General features: G+C 63.5%; 5 protein-coding genes across 6 annotated transcripts; 1 reads left to right on the top strand and 4 right to left on the bottom strand.

Annotated features, from left to right (window-relative positions):
* Positions 1–1,683: 1,683 nt before the first annotated feature.
* Positions 1,684–3,617, top strand: AMSG_12336 (the record flags this gene model as incomplete). Of its 2 annotated transcripts, XM_013898006.1 has the most annotated exons (3): positions 1,684–3,294; positions 3,316–3,527; positions 3,566–3,617. In XM_013898006.1, 3 exons carry the CDS (start codon positions 1,684–1,686, stop codon positions 3,615–3,617), a joined length of 1,875 nt encoding a protein of 624 aa, XP_013753460.1. The 2 variants fall into 2 exon arrangements, with proteins under 2 accessions (XP_013753460.1, XP_013753459.1); XM_013898005.1 differs by having other exon boundaries at positions 1,684–3,527.
* A 1,892-nt stretch (positions 3,618–5,509) lies between these two features.
* AMSG_10258 (uncharacterized protein) lies at positions 5,510–10,874 on the bottom strand (the record flags this gene model as incomplete). Its single annotated transcript, XM_013897997.1, has 3 exons — positions 5,510–5,853; positions 5,892–6,720; positions 6,804–10,874. The coding sequence occupies 3 exons, from the start codon at positions 10,872–10,874 to the stop codon at positions 5,510–5,512; spliced, it is 5,244 nt and encodes a 1,747-aa protein (XP_013753451.1).
* A 1,349-nt stretch (positions 10,875–12,223) lies between these two features.
* Positions 12,224–13,469, bottom strand: AMSG_10257 (actin-3; the record flags this gene model as incomplete). Its single annotated transcript, XM_013897996.1, has 2 exons — positions 13,337–13,469; positions 12,224–13,253 (listed from the first exon to the last, which is right to left on the bottom strand). The coding sequence occupies exons 1-2, from the start codon at positions 13,432–13,434 to the stop codon at positions 12,224–12,226; spliced, it is 1,128 nt and encodes a 375-aa protein (XP_013753450.1). The 5' UTR covers positions 13,435–13,469.
* A 1,741-nt stretch (positions 13,470–15,210) lies between these two features.
* On the bottom strand, positions 15,211–17,189 carry AMSG_10255 (uncharacterized protein; the record flags this gene model as incomplete). Its single annotated transcript, XM_013897995.1, has 2 exons — positions 15,211–15,280; positions 15,310–17,189. The coding sequence occupies 2 exons, from the start codon at positions 17,187–17,189 to the stop codon at positions 15,211–15,213; spliced, it is 1,950 nt and encodes a 649-aa protein (XP_013753449.1).
* An 888-nt stretch (positions 17,190–18,077) lies between these two features.
* On the bottom strand, positions 18,078–18,491 carry AMSG_10254 (uncharacterized protein; the record flags this gene model as incomplete). Its single annotated transcript, XM_013897994.1, has 2 exons — positions 18,078–18,271; positions 18,311–18,491. 2 exons carry the CDS (start codon positions 18,489–18,491, stop codon positions 18,078–18,080), a joined length of 375 nt encoding a protein of 124 aa, XP_013753448.1.
* Positions 18,492–18,559: the final 68 nt, after the last annotated feature.

Here is an 18,559-nt window from a genome sequence, read left to right as displayed (position 1 = left end):
GCTACGCTAACATGCCTTGCCTTGCCGCCATGGGTACGGAATGGGGACCGATGAACGGGTTGTCGACTTGGCGGAGATCCGTGTAGAAGCGGTGTGTGTTGTGCAGTAGCTGTTGTCGTAGCTCTGAATCGTCCGTCGCCGAAAGAATTTGGTGATCACTGCTCGGCTCCCTCCACCTTCCCATTCCATCCAAGCATCGACACACACTCATCGGACAGACTGACGGATGATGCAGATATCCATCCTCTTCCATCCCATCACCTGCTTGCTGGTCACGAGCCTGCTGTCCAGCAACTGGCCAGTCGATAAAGCCATCCACGCATACACCTCAGTCGTGGCCACGCCCCATGACGCACTCGCATCGCAGTGCTCGTCACAACTATGTACTCAGTCCGTGGCCCACATCCCCAGTACCAACCGCCCGATGACCATTTACCCCCTCACGTCATGTCGTAGCCATCGCCACAGGCTCATCGGCGCTTCACCGCGGCCATCGCCCCGATCGCAATCGGCATCACTACAGAGACCCCCCCCCTGCCCCACCTGCCTCACAGCATCCGCACTTTCCCACAACATGCTGTCCTTCATACAGGCACACGTCCAGCAGATGTGAAAGTCGCATAGCATGTAGTACCCATCACCATCGCACCGGTTCTGGTGATTGCCGAGACAGACCACAGACTCAAGCCGCATGGCGCTCGACCTCATCCATCCTCACGCGGGACACCAGCTTCGACATCGACCATGATCCCCATCGATCAGCCGAGCTCAAGGACAGATCGGGCATCTCACAGTGCCTGTACCAAGTGCGCTCGGCCATCTCCAGCTCCCAACCAGCCGATCGCTCCGCTCGCTTGACGGCTCGAGATGTCCTCGCATCTATCGCGCTCGCCATCTCTGCCTGCTGGATCACGTCGATCGACACAGTGACCCACCCCGGCGATCGGCCGGCCAAGCCTGACCAGCCCATCAGCAGAAGATAGGCAAGACCGAGGCGCAGTGGCCAGCAGACGTTGATCGAGACACCCACGAGCGCAGCAGCGTGTTGGGCATGTCCGCAGAAGTCATCGACGACGTCTGGCAGAAGGACGGGTTGGAGAGAGGCCGACGGAGAGGCATGCCCCGGAGAGGGAAGAGCGAGACCATTGCGAAGGTGATCAAGGCAGTGACCCATCCGACGGAGCGGGCGGAAGGGGCGGGCGGTGGCGGGTGGTGGCAGGGCTTCCCGGCAGACGGGGCAGGGAAGGGCACGACGTCACAGTGCCGAGATTGACGTCACAGTGCCGGGAGGGGACGATGGAGAGGGATGGATGATACGGGACCATGGGGGTGTACAGAGGGTGGTCGGGAGGATATACAAGTGGGCAATGAGTATGGTGGGGGTGTCTGAGCGGTGGAGGGGGCTGTGATCCTGCCTGACACGATCAGAGTCAAATTCTTTTGGATGGCTTTGATGTCTGCCGAATGGCTGTGTGAGTGGGTGGGTGGCGGGGGGTATGCGGAAGGTGGGAAGGGTATATCTCTCTGTCTGACAGAGTGGAGAGGAGTATGGCTGCGAATGGTGCTGGACGAGTGGTGAACGTGACGAATACGAGGACAGTGGAGGAGGTGAGGAGGGCTCTGGGGGATGGGGTGGGCGTGGGCGAGGTGAGGGCGGAGTACAACCAGTCCTTCACCGACGCCATGGCCATGGTGGTGGTGGAGATGTGCCCCAACCTCACAACCCTCAACTTGTACAACTGCTCCAACATCACCGATGCGGCAGTGGTCACCCTCGCCGGTGGCTGCCCCAACCTCACAACCCTCTACTTGGACTACTGCTCCAACATCACCGATGCGGCAGTGGTCGCCCTCGCCGGTGGCTGCCCCAACCTCACAACCCTCGGCTTGCGCAACTGCTCCGACATCACCGATGCGGCAGTGGTCGCCCTCGCCGGTGGCTGCCCCAACCTCACAACCCTCTACTTGAACAACTGCTCCAACATCACCGATGCGGCAGTGGTCGCCCTCGCCGGTGGCTGCCCCAACCTCACAACCCTCGACTTGAACAACTGCTCCAAGGTTACCCTCGACTTGCATCGCGCACGCACTGCCATCGCCCAACCAGACTTCCCTGCATCGCAGCACGCCCATGCATTGCTTGACGTTGCTCAGGCCCATGTGCCCCATCCGGTGCATGCCATAGACCGCTGCAACCTCCTCTCCCTCAGCGCGCTCAACACGCTGCTTGCCAACGGCGCAGACCTCTACGATCTCGATGATGACAACACGCACGTGTACGTAGCTGCTCCCGCGTCTGCGCCGGTCTTTGTCGACCTCATGATCGAGTCGCTGCAGGCCAACGCAGACGGCGCCACCGAGCTCGCCAACGGCATCAACAAGGCCACCCTCGCCCTCTTTGTCGTCCTCCGCGCCTCACCGACCGTCCCGATCTCAGCCGACATCGTCTCCGAGCTCATCACCGCTGGTGCAGACGTCAACGCTGTTGAACCCACGTTCAATACGCCCGTCATTCATGTCGCCTTTGCTCACTCCAATCACGGTGCCCTCAAAGCTCTCCTCGAGGCAGTTGCCGCCCTCGACGTCGTCCTCGACCAGTCTGCCGTCGACGGAAACGGCGCCACTGTGCTCGACACCATTATCGCCGCGAACCAGCTGACAGCTGAGCGTATGGCCGAGCTGGGCGGAGTTGGTCTCGATCCCTTCACGCTGCAGCCGGACAACACGCATGTGTACGTAGCTGCTCCCGTGGAGCGATCTGCAGTGTTCTCATCTGCGATGGTCGCCTGGATCCGCGAGCATGGCGACGGCGCCACCGAGCTAACCAGCGGCATCAACAAGGCCACCCTCGCCCTCTTCATCGTCCTTCATGCCGCAGACACAATCCCGTTCTCCATCCCAGTCTTTGCCTTCCTCATCAACTCCGGCGCCGACATCAATGCCCTCGAGCCGTCCCTTGAACTGCGCCCGCTCCACGTCACCGTCTCGCCCTCCAACATCCTCGCAACCATGGCACTGCTCGCCGCAGGTGCCGATGTGTGGGCTCTCGGGACCAAAGGCGAGACGGCCATGTCAATTGCCTCGGCTGTGCTCAACAAGCCTGGCAGCGACACCAACGCGGCTGCAAAAGAAGTCTACAACCTCATCGTTGGTACAAGCTCTATCCCGGAGCGTGTTGCTGACCACGTCCGTGAGACCATCGCTGCCGGTGGCGACATTGGCGGCGGTGCAGGCGCCTCTGCTGGGACATCCACTCGCGTGGACAAACTCGAGGCCGAGCTCGCCGACACCAAGGCCAAGCTCGCCGACACCAAGGCCGAGCTCGCCGACACCAGGACCGAGCTCGCCGACACCAAGGCCGACTTCGCCGACACCAAGGCCGAGCTCGCCGACACCAAGGCCGAGCTCGCCGACGTCAGGGATCACGTCACCATCGCCACGGGCAACATCGCCGCCCTCCAGGCCGACCGCGCCAACATCCTCCAGCACGTCGACAAGGCCATCGCCATCTTCCAAGCACGCCGCTAGTCCTACGGCTCAAATCTCTCCTCGTGGTGTGCCGCAGCGCCCACACCGCCGCCGGGACATCGTCTGCGGGCGACGCGATGCCGCAGTAAAACACGCCCAGCAGCGTGGAGGCTTTGTGATGCGCCGCAGCGTAGCCGACCGTGTAGGGAAACTGCGGGAGCCGACGGCAACACGCCCGAGACAAAGATCCGGATCTCGCGAATAAGCCGATGCAGCGACGTTTCGGCAAGCACCTCTGGCCGCTTCCGGTAGGCGTTGAGCGAGCGGGTGGACGCGATGAAAGTCCCGTGCAAGATGGTGACCACGTTGCGCGCGTTTGCATACATCGGCCCGCCTCCATCACCACCGCCTGCAGCGTCTGCTTCACCGTCGCGCGCCTTGGTCTAGTTGCGCGCACGCCAACGCCTCCCCTTCTCATCAGCGTGTGGGCCGTCACACCAGTGCAAGCGTGCGACGATAGTAGTCACCGATGCGATGTCCGAGCCGGCCGTCGCAGTGCCCGTCGCGACTCGGCGGTGAGGTAGGGGTTGGCCATGGTGGATGAAAGCAATGGCTTGCAATGGCATCCAAGTTGTACTCGCGACGGGATCGCGCTGCCTTGCTGCGCGCGGTTGTGCCGTGCTGGCTGGCGACGCAGTGGAAGCTGGGTGACGCAACAGCTGCAGTGCACCCGAGAGCTTGATGGGAGGGACGGTTGATGTGCAGAGAGCAAGCACGTAGCAAAGCCTCGCGAAGCCGTCGCGGAGCGGACACCGCTGCGCGTGACAAGCTGAAGTAGTAAACGAGCACCACCGTCACCGTCCACCGCCAGGGCACCTTGTACGCCGCCGTCTGCCGCCACACGGCATCCAGAGCGCAACTGCCTACAACCCAAGGCACATGAATACTGTCGTATACATTCCGGCGGCGCGTCTCACCGAGCGCGTCCTTGCATGCCTCTTGGGAGTGGTGGTGGTCGAGCGACTTGGGTGCTGCCTGGGCGGGATCAGCACCCAAGGGTGGCAGGGAATCGACTGCGTAGCGGGCACTGATCAGGCCCCCTCCCCCTACCATCATGATAGCTATGTAGCTAGTGTGCTTCTGGAGCTTGGGCGCTGTAAGTGTCGGGGTGCGAGCGTAGGACGCTCGGGAAGCGTTTGTCCCTGACCTTTGACCCCTCCTACTATACGCATGCCACCACTTTGGTCAATACCACGCTGCGTATGTCCATGAGGCGCAGTGTACTACTGGCACGCTGAATTTCATGGAGATCGGTGCAAAGGTGGCCAACACATTGATTCCCCGCCGAGCACAGCTCTCTGTCACACACCACCACCATCACCACCGCTCTCGAGGCCGACCGCGCTAGCATCGTCCTCCACTTTGATGAGGCCATCGCCGCTTCCCAAGCACGCCGCTAGTTCTACGCCGCGACGCTCTCCCCGTGGTACTGTGCGAGTGGCGATGACCGCATGCGCCACGAGGCTTGTTGAGACAACGTCTCACAGCAACGGCAACGGCGGCGAGAGCACGGTGTTGACATGACGCGACATAGAACTCCAGCACTTGCCCGAGCGAGCGAGTGACCCCCCCCCCCCCTCTCCTCCGATCTGCGCTCAGTGGCAGATGGCCCATGTCGCGGCTCTCTCCCTCTGTCCCCCTCTTTCTCTTGGCAATCGCTCCGGTCAGACGACAACAATCGCTTCCTCTCTCAATCCTGCATGTGCGTGATAGCGCTGGGATGTCAGACAACGATCGGTGTAGTGTCCGGGAGAGGGAGGGTGAGAGTGGCTTGGAGAGGGGCCTTGGTGAATGGTCGCATGCGACGGAGCAGATCAAGCACCCCAAGCCGAGCTAATCACCGTTGCGACGCCTCTCCTACCGCCAAAGCGTTGACGTCACCAAGTAGTTGGACGACGTCGATGGGCCGCTTTAATGACCAAGGCGAGGACGATTAGGTGCAGGCAAGTAAGGAAGGCCGTCACCAGCGGCTCGAGGCAAATCACCCAGACTCGTCCAAGTCGAGGTAGTCCAGCTCGACCGGCCCCTCAAAGACGGACGACGACAGCGTGGCCTTCCGATCGCGGAGCGAGTAGTCGATGGCGGCCTTGAACTTGGTGGCCACGTCGGGCTCGAGGTCCGGAAGCTCCTTGGTGAGGATAGTGGCGAGCCGGTGGGCCCGCTCGATCTCGCCGGAGAACTCGCCGCGCTTCTCGCGGACGATCTCGAAGATCTCGGTCCCAAGCGACAAGACGGCGATGAGGCAAATGGCAGCAAGGACGGTGATGGTACAGACGTCGATGGCGGTGACGATGCTGGTCGTTGAGTTGCGCTCGGCGTAGGATGCTCCGCCCACGAGGGTGAGGGCGATGAGGGCCGCCGACAGGCGCGCCTCGGTGTCGTTGTAGGTGAGGTAAAAGTCGGCTCGGCCTCGAGCGACGAGATGAGCTGCGAAAAGAGGATGGCGGTGAGGAGGGCGAGCTGGAGGAGCGGGAGCTCGCCGGCAAAGGTAACGGTGATCACCATGAGCAGACGCCGACCGAGGGCCACGACCGCAAAGAGGTAGAACGGCTCGCGGAAGAACTTGTACAGACCGCCGTAGCGGACAAAGACGATCTCGCGGAAGAGCTTGTGCCGCCGGTTGTGGAGGACGAGGCCAAAGTAGGCCGGGAGGCCAAGGACGCAGAGGAGGACGACGACGATGCCAAACGGCAGGACCGACCACCACCCACCCTTGAAGCACACCACGGACGGGTCGGATGCGAGGACAAAGTTGCCGTCCGGGAGCTTGACGCAGTTGAAGAGCGAGAGCGCGGCCCGCGAGAGCGGGATGTGCAGCAGCGGCGCCACGCCGACAAGCGTCACGTTGAAGAGCGTCTTGATGGAGGCATCACCATAGGTGAGCGCGAGCTTGGGCACCTTGTGCCTCACCAGCCAGAGGCCCACCACGGTGGCAAACGAGACAAGGAAGAGGAGCAGCGGGAGCGAGAGGTTGAGAAAGTACAGCACGTACGGATCGGTGACCTCGCACTCGAGCGCAAAGGCGTTGACGTCGAGGTTGAAGATGCGGAAGCTCTCGGTTGCGTCCTTGGACTCGCCGCGCCAACCGGCCTTGGTCTCCGAGATAAGGCCCACGACCTGGAAGGCGAAGAGGACCATGGAGATGGTGGCCGGGATGAGCCGCGTCCGCTCGGCCTCGCGGTTGGGTCGTCGCTAGCGCCGCGCTCGGCGTTGGCCTTGCCGGCCTTATACAGCGGGAGGAGGGTCATGAGCGCCGCGCCGATGCCGATGATAACAACGCCCATAAAGGTGAGCGCAACTGCGCCCGAGTCGCCGTCGGGGCACTTGAGGCACGACTCGGCCTTGGTGTAGTACCTCTTGGAGCACGCGTTGCACATAAAGCCCTCGTACCCGGTGGCGCACCCTTGCGTTCCGCCGCGGCACGCCGGCCGCCGGCACCGCACAAACGACGTCCGCGAGGTGCGGAAGAAGCCCTTGGCCGGGAGCGGATCGCTGAGGCCCTCGTTGCAGATCGCGCCCTCGGGGCACTTGTCACACTCGCGCCCGCGCTCGGGATGGACCCGCGCAAGGTAGAAGCCCTGCTTGCACACGCAGTTGTACACCCGCTCGGTTCCGATGTTGCGCGCGTTGCCGGTGCACGGCACAATCGGATCGCACGGGCCGAGCGTCCCGTTGGTCGTCGAGAACGTGCCGGCCGCGCACTCGCGGCAGAAGCTCAGATCCTCGCTCCCGCCCTCGTTGTCCGGCTCGACCACGCCGCCGAGCCCAGGTTTGCACCCGAGGAGGTCGACCGAGCCGGTGAGCGGCGGGACGGCAATGGCGCCGGCCGCCGACGTGACCACGCTCAGCTGCCAGGTGTACGTCATCGGGAGCGGCGTCGTCGCCACCGACGAGTTGAAGATCCGCACCGCCGCCGGCGGCGTCGTGGTCGGAATCCCGTTGAGCACGCCGGTGTCGAGTCCGCGGGTCACCGTCGGCCCGGTGTTGCTAAAGGCGATGCGGATGGGGACCCGGCCGTCGACGACAGGCTTGCCGAGCACGTCGGTCGCGATGACCTGCCCCACAAGCGGGAGACCGATCTGGACCTCGTCCGCCGGCGCAGCGTCTGGCGCCCACGCCAGCGACGCCACAGGACCCTTGATCGCCGCCCCGCTCAGAGCTGCAAACGTGTTGTCGGCAAAGGTTGTCCACAACACGCCCTCGGCAGAGTCGCGGTTGCCAAGCACTACCGAGCCAGCTGCGTTGGTGGCGGCGCAGACAAAGACGTCCGACGGCACCGCCCGCAGCGAGTCGATGGCGGTGTTGTCGGTCCAAGCCCAGCTGGTGCCGCCGTTGCCGATGACCAACCCAGCGCCACAGGCAAACATCCCGCCGCCGTAGTTGGTTGCCTTGTTGTCGGCAAAGGTCACGCTCGTCAGCGTCGTGTTGCGCGAGTCGGCCGCCAGCGGCAGCTTGCCCGCCACCACGTCCGCCGAAGACGTCGCCGACTCGAGCGAGAGCACAGAGTCGGCCGCCACCGTCGCCAGACCGCCGCCGTACCGCGCCGTGTTCCCGGTCACGCTCGACTCGCTCACCGCGAGCTCGGAGGTGTCGGTCACATACATTGCTCCGCCGCACAACGCTGCCGAGTTGCGCGCAAAGCTGGCATCGCTGAGCAAGCCGTGGGCGCCGTTCTCGAGTGCGATGCCGCCACCAAAGCTCAGCGACGCGCTGTTGGCGGCAAACAAGGAGCTAGCGCTTGAGACGGCCGCGCCGCTCGAGGCGTACACGCCGCCGCCGCGCGGCGCGGAGCAGCCCTCGACGCGGGACTCGTTGAGCATCAGCTTTGAGCCCGGGTCGCGGATGGCGATGGCGCCACCGTGCTCGCTCGCCGAGCTGCTGCGGAAGACGCAGTGGGTAGCGTCGACAACGCCGCCCGAGGCGACGAGCAGCGCGCCGCCGCGGCCGATGTCGGTGGCGCGGACCGAGGCCAAGCCCGAGCCGGAGCTCGACGACGCGTCGCTCACGGTGGCGTTGCGGAGGGTGAGCGAGGCGCCGCTGCCGACGACACGGAGGCCCGGGGCGCCGTCGAGGGCGGCGGCGGCTGTGGTCATGCCGATGACATCGATGTTGTCAAGGGTGAGCGCGCCGGCGAGCGGGACGGTCGGCAGCGGGTGCGGGCCGACGTCAAAGAGGACGCCGCCGCCGGTGGCGGAGCAGTTGATGGTGGCGCCGGAGGCGGAAGAGACGACCAGCGGGTAGGTGATGCGGGCGTGGCCGTCGGCGAGGCAGGTGGTAAAGGTGGTGTCCGGCGGGACGACGAGGGTGTCGGTGACGCAGCGCGAGGCCGACGAGGCGTGGGCGAGAAGGCACCGCACCGACGACCGCTGGCAATCCCACCACGCCGGCGTGGTCGGCGTAGAGCCGATGGCCACCGCCCGCGACGCCGGCGCGTAGACAAACGACGAGGTGCGGCGGAGGAAGGAGAACCAGGCGACGGTGTCGACTGAGATGGCGCCCGAGACAAGGTCAAGATCGCCGTCGCCGTCGACGTCACCTGCAGCAAGCGTGATGGCGCCGTCAAAGGCACTATCGACCGTCACAAGCGGCGCGAACGAGCCACCGCCGTTGTTGAAGACCACGCCCACAATGTCGTTGAAGAGCGAGACGGCGGCCACGTCGAGGTCACCGTCAGAGTCGAGGTCGGCGATGAGCACATCGCGGGCGCCGTCAAGCGCCGAGTCGAGCACCGTCGTGGTCCAGGTCGCGCCGAGCGCGTCGTTGCGGAACCAGAGCAGCTCGTTGCCGCTGGTCGCCGCCACCGCCACGTCGAGGTCGTTGTCGGCGTCAAGGTCGCCGACCGCGACCGCGCGCGGACCAATTGCGGTGCCGACAGCCACCGGGGCGCCCCACGACATGCCGCCGGGGAGGGTCTTGAACCACTCGATGTTGTTGTCGGCCTCGGCAACGGCGACAACGTCGGGCAGGCCGTCGTTGTCAATGTCGCCGCCCGCGACGTCGATGGCATCGCCGACGCCGGTAGCGACGACAGTGGCGGCGGAGAAGGCGGAGGAGGAGGCGCCAAAGCCGAGGTAGTAGTAGGCGGCGACGCGGCTGGCGCCGCGCTCGGCGGCGAGAATGTCAAGCGCGCCGTCGCCGTTGAGATCCACCAGGCCGAGCGAGCGGACCGAGGAGGCCGCGGCTGAGATGATGAGCCGCGAGGTAAAGGTGCCGCGGCCGTCCGAGTTGGGATACCACGCCACGGTGTTGTCGCCCGACGAGGCCGAGGCGATGTCGACGTCGCCGTCTGCGTCGAGGTCAGCGCAGACGACAAAGCGGGCGGCAGAGGCCGACTGGGTGACGACGTTGGCGAGGCCAAAGAGGCCGCTGCCGTCGACGTTGGGGTACCACTCGATGCGCGAGGAGAACTCGCCGGCCGAGACAATGTCAACATCGCCGTCACCGTCAATGTCAGCCGCAGCGACCGAGTACACGCCATTGACGGCAGTGGAGACAACCCGCGCGGTGCCGTACTTGGGCACCAGCGGCGCGTTGGTGTAGGTGGCAATGGCGTCGTCGTTGACCGAGGCCGAGACGAGATCGACGGCGCCGCCGTCGTTGAGAAGGTCGATGGCGGCAACAGCGGTCACCCCGTCGGCCTGAGTCGAGATGTCCAGATACGACGCAAACGAGACGCCCGGCACAACGGTGGCCAGGAAGCCAATGCGCGACGGAGTGAGCGAGCCGACAATGATGTCGACCGCGGCGTCGCCCGAGTAGTCGGCCATGTCGAGCGAGGTGATGACGGCCGAGAACGGGACAGAGAGCGTGACAACGGTAAAGCTGCCGTCGCCCGGGTTGACGTACACCCGGACGGCGCCGACCGAGCCGATGGCCACATCGATGTCGGCGTCGGCGTCGACGTCGCCGGCGACAACCGCGCCGACCGAGCCGGTGTAGAGCATGGTCGCAGGGGCAAAGGTGCCCGCACCGTCGTTGGCGAACCATCCGCCGCCAACGCTTCCGCCGAGCAGCAGGTCAACGTCACCATCGCCGTCAAAATCTCCCGAGTCGAGCGCACACGCGCCGCTTCCCATGGCCGACGCATCCACCGACGAGCCAGGAGTCACAAACGACGGCGTGGCGACCGGGCCCGCGCTGTTGGCGAACCAGACAAGTGCCGACGCACCAGGCGCCGAGACAACCACATCAGCGCCAAGCGAGCCGTCAAGCTGCGCCACTGCAGCAGCACACGCTCCGGTGAGAGCCGGAGTTGGGAAACTGACCTGACCGCCGAACGATGTTCCGCCAGTGCTCAGCTTGTACGCCGCCGAGTTGGAGCCCGGAGCAGTGTAGACAACATCCATGTTGCCATCACTATTCAAATCATAAAGAGTCGCCGATCTCGCTTCCGAGACAGAGCTCTGGATGGTCACAGGCGGGAGAGAGAAGACTCCCGGCGAAGTCATGGGAAACAAAAAATAGCGTTGGCATTTTCGGCCGCCGCCACCACATCCGGCAAGCCATTGCCGGACACATCGCCCACAGCCACGTCACGAGCAGCAAAGGCGGAGACTGTCAGGGCGTTCCTCACCACTTGCAGCTCTGGCATACACTGAGGAATGGTCGGCGTCGTCTGGCCCTTGACCACCACCAGTGTGCTGGTGAGTGTGACCATGACAACCATTGCCATCATCGTCATCGTGACCGTACTCAAGCAGCAACGTTGCGTAACGGCAACCCACATGCGCAGAGCGAGGAACGAGGGGGGAGGCGGGGGGGAACAGCAGAGGGGGGGAGACGGGCTCTTGCTTCACGTAGACTGCGCACTTGGGGAAGGAGCACGGGAGTGCGCAGAGTGAAGTCTTGTCGGTGTGGAGTGTGTGAGTGTGTGAGTGTGGTGTGAGCGAGTGCGGAGCGAGCAGTGGCACGGCGCCAATTTCGAGCTGTCTCCCGGCACACTCTCGGTTGCCGACTTGGCCGGCCAATGCGCTGGTTTGATGGCCAGACCCTCTATGCCAGCACATTGTGCCGGTTGGCACGGTGACCTGCGTGTGCATGAGCTACAGCCGCGTCCTCGCGAACACCCATGATCAAAGTAAGAATGGGGCACCCAAAGAGCGCTCGTCGTCATCTCGCCGACTGTGTCGACGCCAGCGGAGCTCTTGGTGCAGTAAGGAGCATCGCTTGCCCCCCCCGGTCGCCAAGCCCGAGTCCAAGCCCAGCAACAGTTGCTTGGTCTCGTTGCTTCGCGCGCGATGGCGGTCGGTTTCGCTGGGCCGTCGCCGCAAAACGAACCAAAAAATCGATTCGGATCATGATCGCGCGCTGTACACGGACACCGCGGCATGGCCAACCACCCCTACCAAGGTAAAAGGGTAAGACAAAAACCGCTTGTGCTCGCGAACACCCATGATCAAAGTAAGAATGGGGCACCCAAAGAGCGCTCGTCGTCATCTCGCCGACTGTGTCGACGCCAGCGGAGCTCTTGGCGCAGTAAGGAGCATCGCTTGCCCCCCCCCGGTCGCCAAGCCCGAGTCCAAGCCCAGCAACAGCTGCGATGGCGGTCGGTTTCGCTGGGCCGTCGCCGCAACGCGCACCAAAAAATCGATTCGGATCAAGATCGCCCGCTGTACACGGACACCGCGGCATGGCCAACCACCCCTACCAAGCAAAAAGGGTAAGACAAAAACCGCTTTAAAGCTTTGTTGTACGATTAAAAGCATTTCCTATGAACAATGCTTGGGCCGGACTCGTCGTACTCCTGCTTGGAGATCCACATCTGCTGGAAGGTGGAGAGCGAGGCGAGGATGGAGCCGCCGATCCAGACCGAGTACTTGCGCTCGGGCGGGGCGATGATCTTGATCTTGACGGTTGACGGGGCGAGGGCGGTGAGCTCCTTCTGCATGCGGTCGGCGATGCCCGGGAACATGGTGGTGCCGCCGGAGAGGACGCAGTTTCCGTAGAGGTCCTTACGGATGTCGACGTCGCACTTCATGATCGAGTTGTAGGTGGTCTCGTGGATGCCGGCGGCCTCCATGCCGAGGAACGACGGCTGGAAGAGGGCCTCCGGACAACGGAAGCGCTCGTTGCCGACGGTGATGACCTGTCCATCGGGCAGCTCGTACGACTTCTCGAGCGACGACGACGAGGCAGCGGTCTGCATCTCCTGGTCAAAGTCGAGGGCGACGTACGAGAGCTTCTCCTTGATGTCACGGACGATTTCGCGCTCGGCGGTGGTGGTGAACGAGTAGCCACGCTCGGTGAGGATCTTCATCATGTAGTCGGTGAGATCGCGGCCGGCGAGGTCGAGGCGGAGGATGGCGTGCGGGAGCGCGTAGCCCTCGTAGATCGGGACCGTGTGCGAGACGCCGTCACCCGAGTCGAGGACGATGCCGGTGGTACGGCCGGAGGCGTACAGCGAGAGCACGGCCTGGATGGCGACGTACATGGCCGGGGTGTTGAACGTCTCGAACATGATCTGGGTCATCTTCTCGCGGTTGGCCTTTGGGTTGAGCGGCGCCTCGGTGAGGAGGACCGGGTGCTCCTCGGGCGCGACGCGGAGCTCGTTGTAGAACGTGTGGTGCCAGATCTTCTCCATGTCGTCCCAGTTGGTCACGATGCCGTGCTCGATCGGGTACTTGAGGGTGAGGATGCCACGCTTGGACTGGGCCTCGTCGCCGACGTACGAGTCCTTCTGGCCCATGCCGACCATCACGCCCTGGTGGCGCGGGCGACCGACAATGCTGCGCAGGCCATGGCTATGCGTGAGTCGGGGGGTGGCGGTGCGGAGCGGAGGACAAAAATTTTCCCATCAAAATGGACGTACGAGGGGAACACGGCGCGCGGGGCGTCGTCACCGGCAAAGCCGGCCTTGCACATGCCGGAGCCGTTGTCAACAACAAGGGCAGCAACGTCGTCGTCCATGATGAGTACTTGAGAGGGTTTCACTAGTGTGTGTGTGCCTGCCCAGCCTGCTCCTGCTCGCCCGCTCTTGCCCGCCGTTTTGTGCCGCCGTGTCTCTGGGAGGATAGGAACGCCGATTTTCGGACGCACAGCCCCTCGCCACCCCTTTTCCTCCCGCTCCGATGCCACGTATCACGCGCGCCTGCGCCACACACACCACATCACATCCCGCAGCTCACAATCTGTATGTTGCGCAAGCAGTGCATCCCGGCGAGCTTGCGACTTTCATTGTTACTGTCTCTCTCAGCCCATATCAGGCTGCGACGCGCTGTTTGAGAACACCCGTTCGACAACCGACCCGGGCCGTTCTCGACACAAATTCCGGCCAACCCGCGCCATCTCTCTCGCTCACCCCCTTGTCTCCTCATCATGTCAAGCCATGTCTTTCACATCGGTCTCCAAATCCCGCGAGTTCCCACAATGTGGATGCCTCTTCCGATTGACGAGACAACGACGCTCGGCGAGGCCCGGGCGCTCCTGGCCGCTGCCGGCGCAGATCATGCCGACAACGCCGTCCGCGACTTTGTCGCCGCTTATGCTGCAGATGGCCGGTTCTCGCTCGATGAGTTCAACGATGACTCTCTGCGGGTGGTCGATGTTGCCTTGGCCTCACCCGGCGGCCAGTGCCATGTCCAGCTGCTTGATACCCTCCGCCCGGGCGCTCGCAAGCGCGTCGCAAGCGACGACGCCGGCGAGGCGCCCAAGCGGCAAAAGACGCTCACCGACGCCGAGGCGACTGCCGGCATTCCGACAACCGACATCGCCTGCTACGGCGGGTGCTCGTTCAACGGCGGGACGTCCGGCTACTGCTCCTCGTGCTGGCGCCGGCTCTCGGTCGAGCAGCGCATGGCGGCGTCGCGCGCGCAGCTTGCTGCCCAGGCCGATCGGGAGGCTGCGCGCGCAGGCGACATTGCCCAGCAGGCCAGGAAAGCTGCCGTCGACCGCGCAGCTTCCGAGTCGTACTGGGCAGCCGAGCGTGCGGCGGCGGCCGATGCTGCCGCCCGCAACGCCGCCGGCTCCTGCCATCGCCTCTTCCCGCTCGAGCTCGTCCCGGACACCACAGACTGGACGCATTGGATCGCCGGCGGAGAGCGGCTGACTAGCGGGGCGTGGGAGGTGTGGACGTGCGGCGTGTGGGACCGGGAGAGCCATGCCGCCGTCGATCACGACAGCCACAGCAGCGGCAGCACCGCCGTCGCCACCCGCAGCGCCCTCGCCGCCGCCCTCGCCTCGCAACCGGCAGTCTACCTCGACTCGATGTTCTCGCAGCCATGGCTCCCGCTCGTCCTCACGCCGGAGCTCCTGAACCAGGCAGGCGTCGAGGCGTCGACCATGGCTGTCCTCCCTGCACTTGCGCTTGCGCTCGGTGCCTCGCCGTCCCACTTTGCCTCGCTCTCGATGCTCCACCTGTCGTGGCCCGCAAGTGACCACGAGCTCGCCCTCGTCGGCCTCGGCGAGGATCCCGAGTACGAGACCGAAGACGTGGCGGCGTACCAGGCCATGGTCCAGGGCGTGCTTGCTGCCTCTCTCCCGGGCACCGCCTGCTTGGTGGCGGCTGAGGTGCCTGCAGCGGCAGGCGGCTGCGTCCACCTCCCCAGCTTCCTCGTCGGCCTTGTTGAGCTCGACGGCGGCATCGGCCTCGGCGGCTTCTTCTCCAATTACACCACCAATTGATCCGCTATCAACGATTGAGCAGGCTCTGATGCACTTGTTTACATAGCGCAGGTGTGACATGGGCTACTCAGCGTCCTCCTTGCCCTTCTTCCGGCGCGACGGCCTCGTCCGCTTGCCGTCGTTGCCCTTCCGCCTCTTGGATGGCTTTTTCTCGCGTCCGACCCTCCAACGTTCTCATCCTCGCACGGCCGCTTTCTCAAAGGCGACTCGTCGTTGACCTCGCTCGTGCTCGGCGCCACTTGCCGCGGCCGACTGGTCGTCGACGGCTCACACGGGCTGCCGAGCATCGTCTGGAGGACGGCGATGAACGGCACCCCGTCATACTTGAGCTGCTTGCCAAAGACGTAGAGTGAGCGAACAAGTATCGCCGTCATGCGATCTTTCGGCATCCCCGCCCAGATTGCCTGGTACAGCTGCTCGAGCTTGGTGTCGTCCGAGTCGATGACCGCATCCATCGCAGCCCAGTTGTACGCGGGCTTGCGATGGTTCTCGAGTGTATCCTTCAGCTTTTCTGGGTCCTTGAACTTGAACTTGCCGGTTTCGAGGCCCGGCGACGCCAGCGCCGACGTGTGGGCAATACTCTCACCGATGCGCGCGGTGTCCATGAGAGTCCGCCACAGCTCGCCGTACTCCGACTCACCAATCGGCCTTTTGAGCAGCTCCATGTCTTCATCCTTCTTGTGTGTGATGAGCATGAGAGTCACGTACGGCTGCGGGAGCTTGGTCGTCCAGAACGGGACGTACGTGCCTGTGCCGAACATCCCGCCGGTAAGTCCGTTCCAGTTGGCGCAGTCAAAGCCAAAGGCAAATGCTGCCAGACGCAGCCACAAGGAAAGCCGCGTCTCGTCCAAGTGCACCTTCGTCACCACTTTCCTCCGCAGCTCGTTGATCATCATCGACCGGCACATGTCGAGCATAAGAAGGAGATCGAGCCAATCCTGGTGCGCGCAGAGCTCCTCCTGGAGTTTCTCTGGGGCGTCGTCTTTCCGCTTCACCGCGCCGTACCTGACAAGGTCCTCCATCGTCGTCGGCGGCATCTGCGCCGCCCGCCAGCTCTCCCGGTATTCGCCACTTGTGACGTCTGCTCCGTTCGGACTCACCTCCTGCAACCCGTAGACAACCATCATCACCGCCATAATCCGACGGCTCTGGTACGCCACACTGACCAGTCTACCGTCATTTTCCGGCTCGGGAAACAGGTCTGTGTTCCACTCCAGTCCCAGCTCGGCCATCATCGGGTCCGTCGCCCAGAGACCAATATCCTTGGCAATGCCAACGATGTTGTCCATGTTACCGATGCTGGACAGCCGGATTGGCGCTGGTGGGTGGAGCCTCATCCCGGTGCTGTTCTCGTACTTCCTGACTTTCTGCACAAGGTCTTCGTAATCCGTGATCCACACCGGCTTGTTCTCATAGTTTTGCGGTACGCTGTTCGGCCACTTGATCACCACCTTGTTGGTCGCAACGAACTCATCTCGCAGGCCAAACCCCGCCACCTTGACTTTGAGCGCCTCCAGCTGTTTCGAGGCCGTCACGGCACGGCTCTCGCCTGCTGGCGCGCTGCTCGCGCCCGTCGCCATGCTGCTCGTGCTCGACGTTGTGCTGTTCGACTTGGACCCCTTGCGCTTCTCCCAGAGCTGAAAGTAAAAGCAGCCATGCCATCCCTTGTTGTTACGGGGATGCGGCTTCAAGGGCACATTGACCAGCTTTCGCTTCTTCCAGCCCTTCACCGCTACCCGCTCGTCTTGCGAGGCCTGAGTGACGATCTCAATCCATGCCTCGTTCTTGGCGACACCACCGTACTTCCATTGGCGCCAAAGCGGCTCGTATTTCTCCAGCAGCTCGTCGACAGTCACCCCCCGCTCCATCAGCTCTCGGTTCTCCTCCAGCACTTCCTCGAGCTTGACCCTGCTGTTGACCTGGTTGGCGCCGGCGGCCTCGAGCTTCTCAATCCACACCCCGATCGCCCCACCCCACTCGCGGATCAAGACCGATCCGCCGTTGAACTTTGGCACTGGATGGCCGTCGCCCACCATCGACATGTGCAAGCCGCAATACTTACCGTAAGCTGTCCGCGACTTTTTCTTAATCGTGAAACACTTGGAGAGCCCCAGCCGTGTGCACTCGTCAACCGAGCACCTATGCCTGTCACACACCGGGCCGCGCTTGTTGCACACCGCGCACTTGTGATCGGTGCAGAACTCCGAGCCCCCATCCCGTCCCCCCACACACACCGCGCACTTGTGATCGGTGCAGAACTCCGAGTTCTGGGCCACCAGCTCGGTACAGGTCCTCTGCCCACACGTCTGCCTCTCGCCACAAGAATGCTGTAAACAGCTCGGCTGAGGAGTCGTGAGTAGATCTTCCTCCGTATCGGTGTGAGATTTGGTCGCCAATTCTGCTGTTTCCTCGAATTCAAGGTCAGGCGTTGAATGACGTTGGGAAGAGCTTGGCGTGGCTCCCGGAGAAACAAGAAACGCGCCGCAATCCGACCACAAGTTTGGGCCCGAGCTTGCTACGGAAGAATACACTGGTGAGCCTACGAGAAGTATAGGCGTGTCGGATGTGATTGTCGCGCTGATTGCGCCTTCCATTGACAAGAGGCCGGATGAAGTTTGGTCGTGTGGGTCACGGACGACACGAGCACCAGGCATGTCCGGCGAGAAGGCGGCACAACTATGGTTATAGGTCGCACAGTGTGTGTTTGAGGAGGGGGGGGGGGGGGGGGGTATGGGCAAGAAAGCAAGAAAGGAGGAGATTATGGCCGACAAGCGAGAGAAGACCTAGCAGCACCCCTACAGAGAGACGTGGGTGGGTGTATCCCCCTCTCCATACCCCTCCTCCCTCTCACCCCCTCGCCGGTAGAAACTAAATCAGCAGAAAATTTCATCCACCATACACTTGCGACGCCATTGGCAGGCTCGCGACAGTTAGAGGCCCTTCCTCCGCTTCGGGGCTGGCTCCTCGCTCCCACCTTGCTCCTCCTCGCGAGCACGCCGCAGCTCGCCCACCCGCCACAGGCTCTTGATCGCCTCGACAATGTCCTTCACCACCGGCGAGTCCGAGTACCCAAACTTGGTTCCAAAGATGGCGAGCCAACGGAAGCCAATCGCCGTCTTCCGATCTTTCGTCATCCCTGCCCACATCACCCGGTACAGCATACCGAGCGTGGCATTGTCAGCTTTGACGGTTGCATACATCTTGTTCCAGTCGTACTCGGGCTTGCGATGCTTCTGGAGCGCGTCCTCAAGCGACTCTGCGCCCTTGACCTTGAACTTGTCGACATCTGGCGACCACAGCGCCGACTTGTGCGCAACCAGCTCGCCGATGCGCGCGGTGTCCATGAGAGTCCGCCACAGCTCGCCGTAGTCCGAATCGCCAATCGGCTTCGCCAGTCGCTGTTCCGCACACT

This window comes from Thecamonas trahens (assembly GCF_000142905.1).
Source record: "Thecamonas trahens ATCC 50062 unplaced genomic scaffold supercont1.61, whole genome shotgun sequence".
Lineage (NCBI taxonomy): Eukaryota > Apusomonadida > Apusomonadidae > Thecamonas > Thecamonas trahens.
This window is presented reverse-complemented; position numbering and strand designations above follow the sequence as displayed.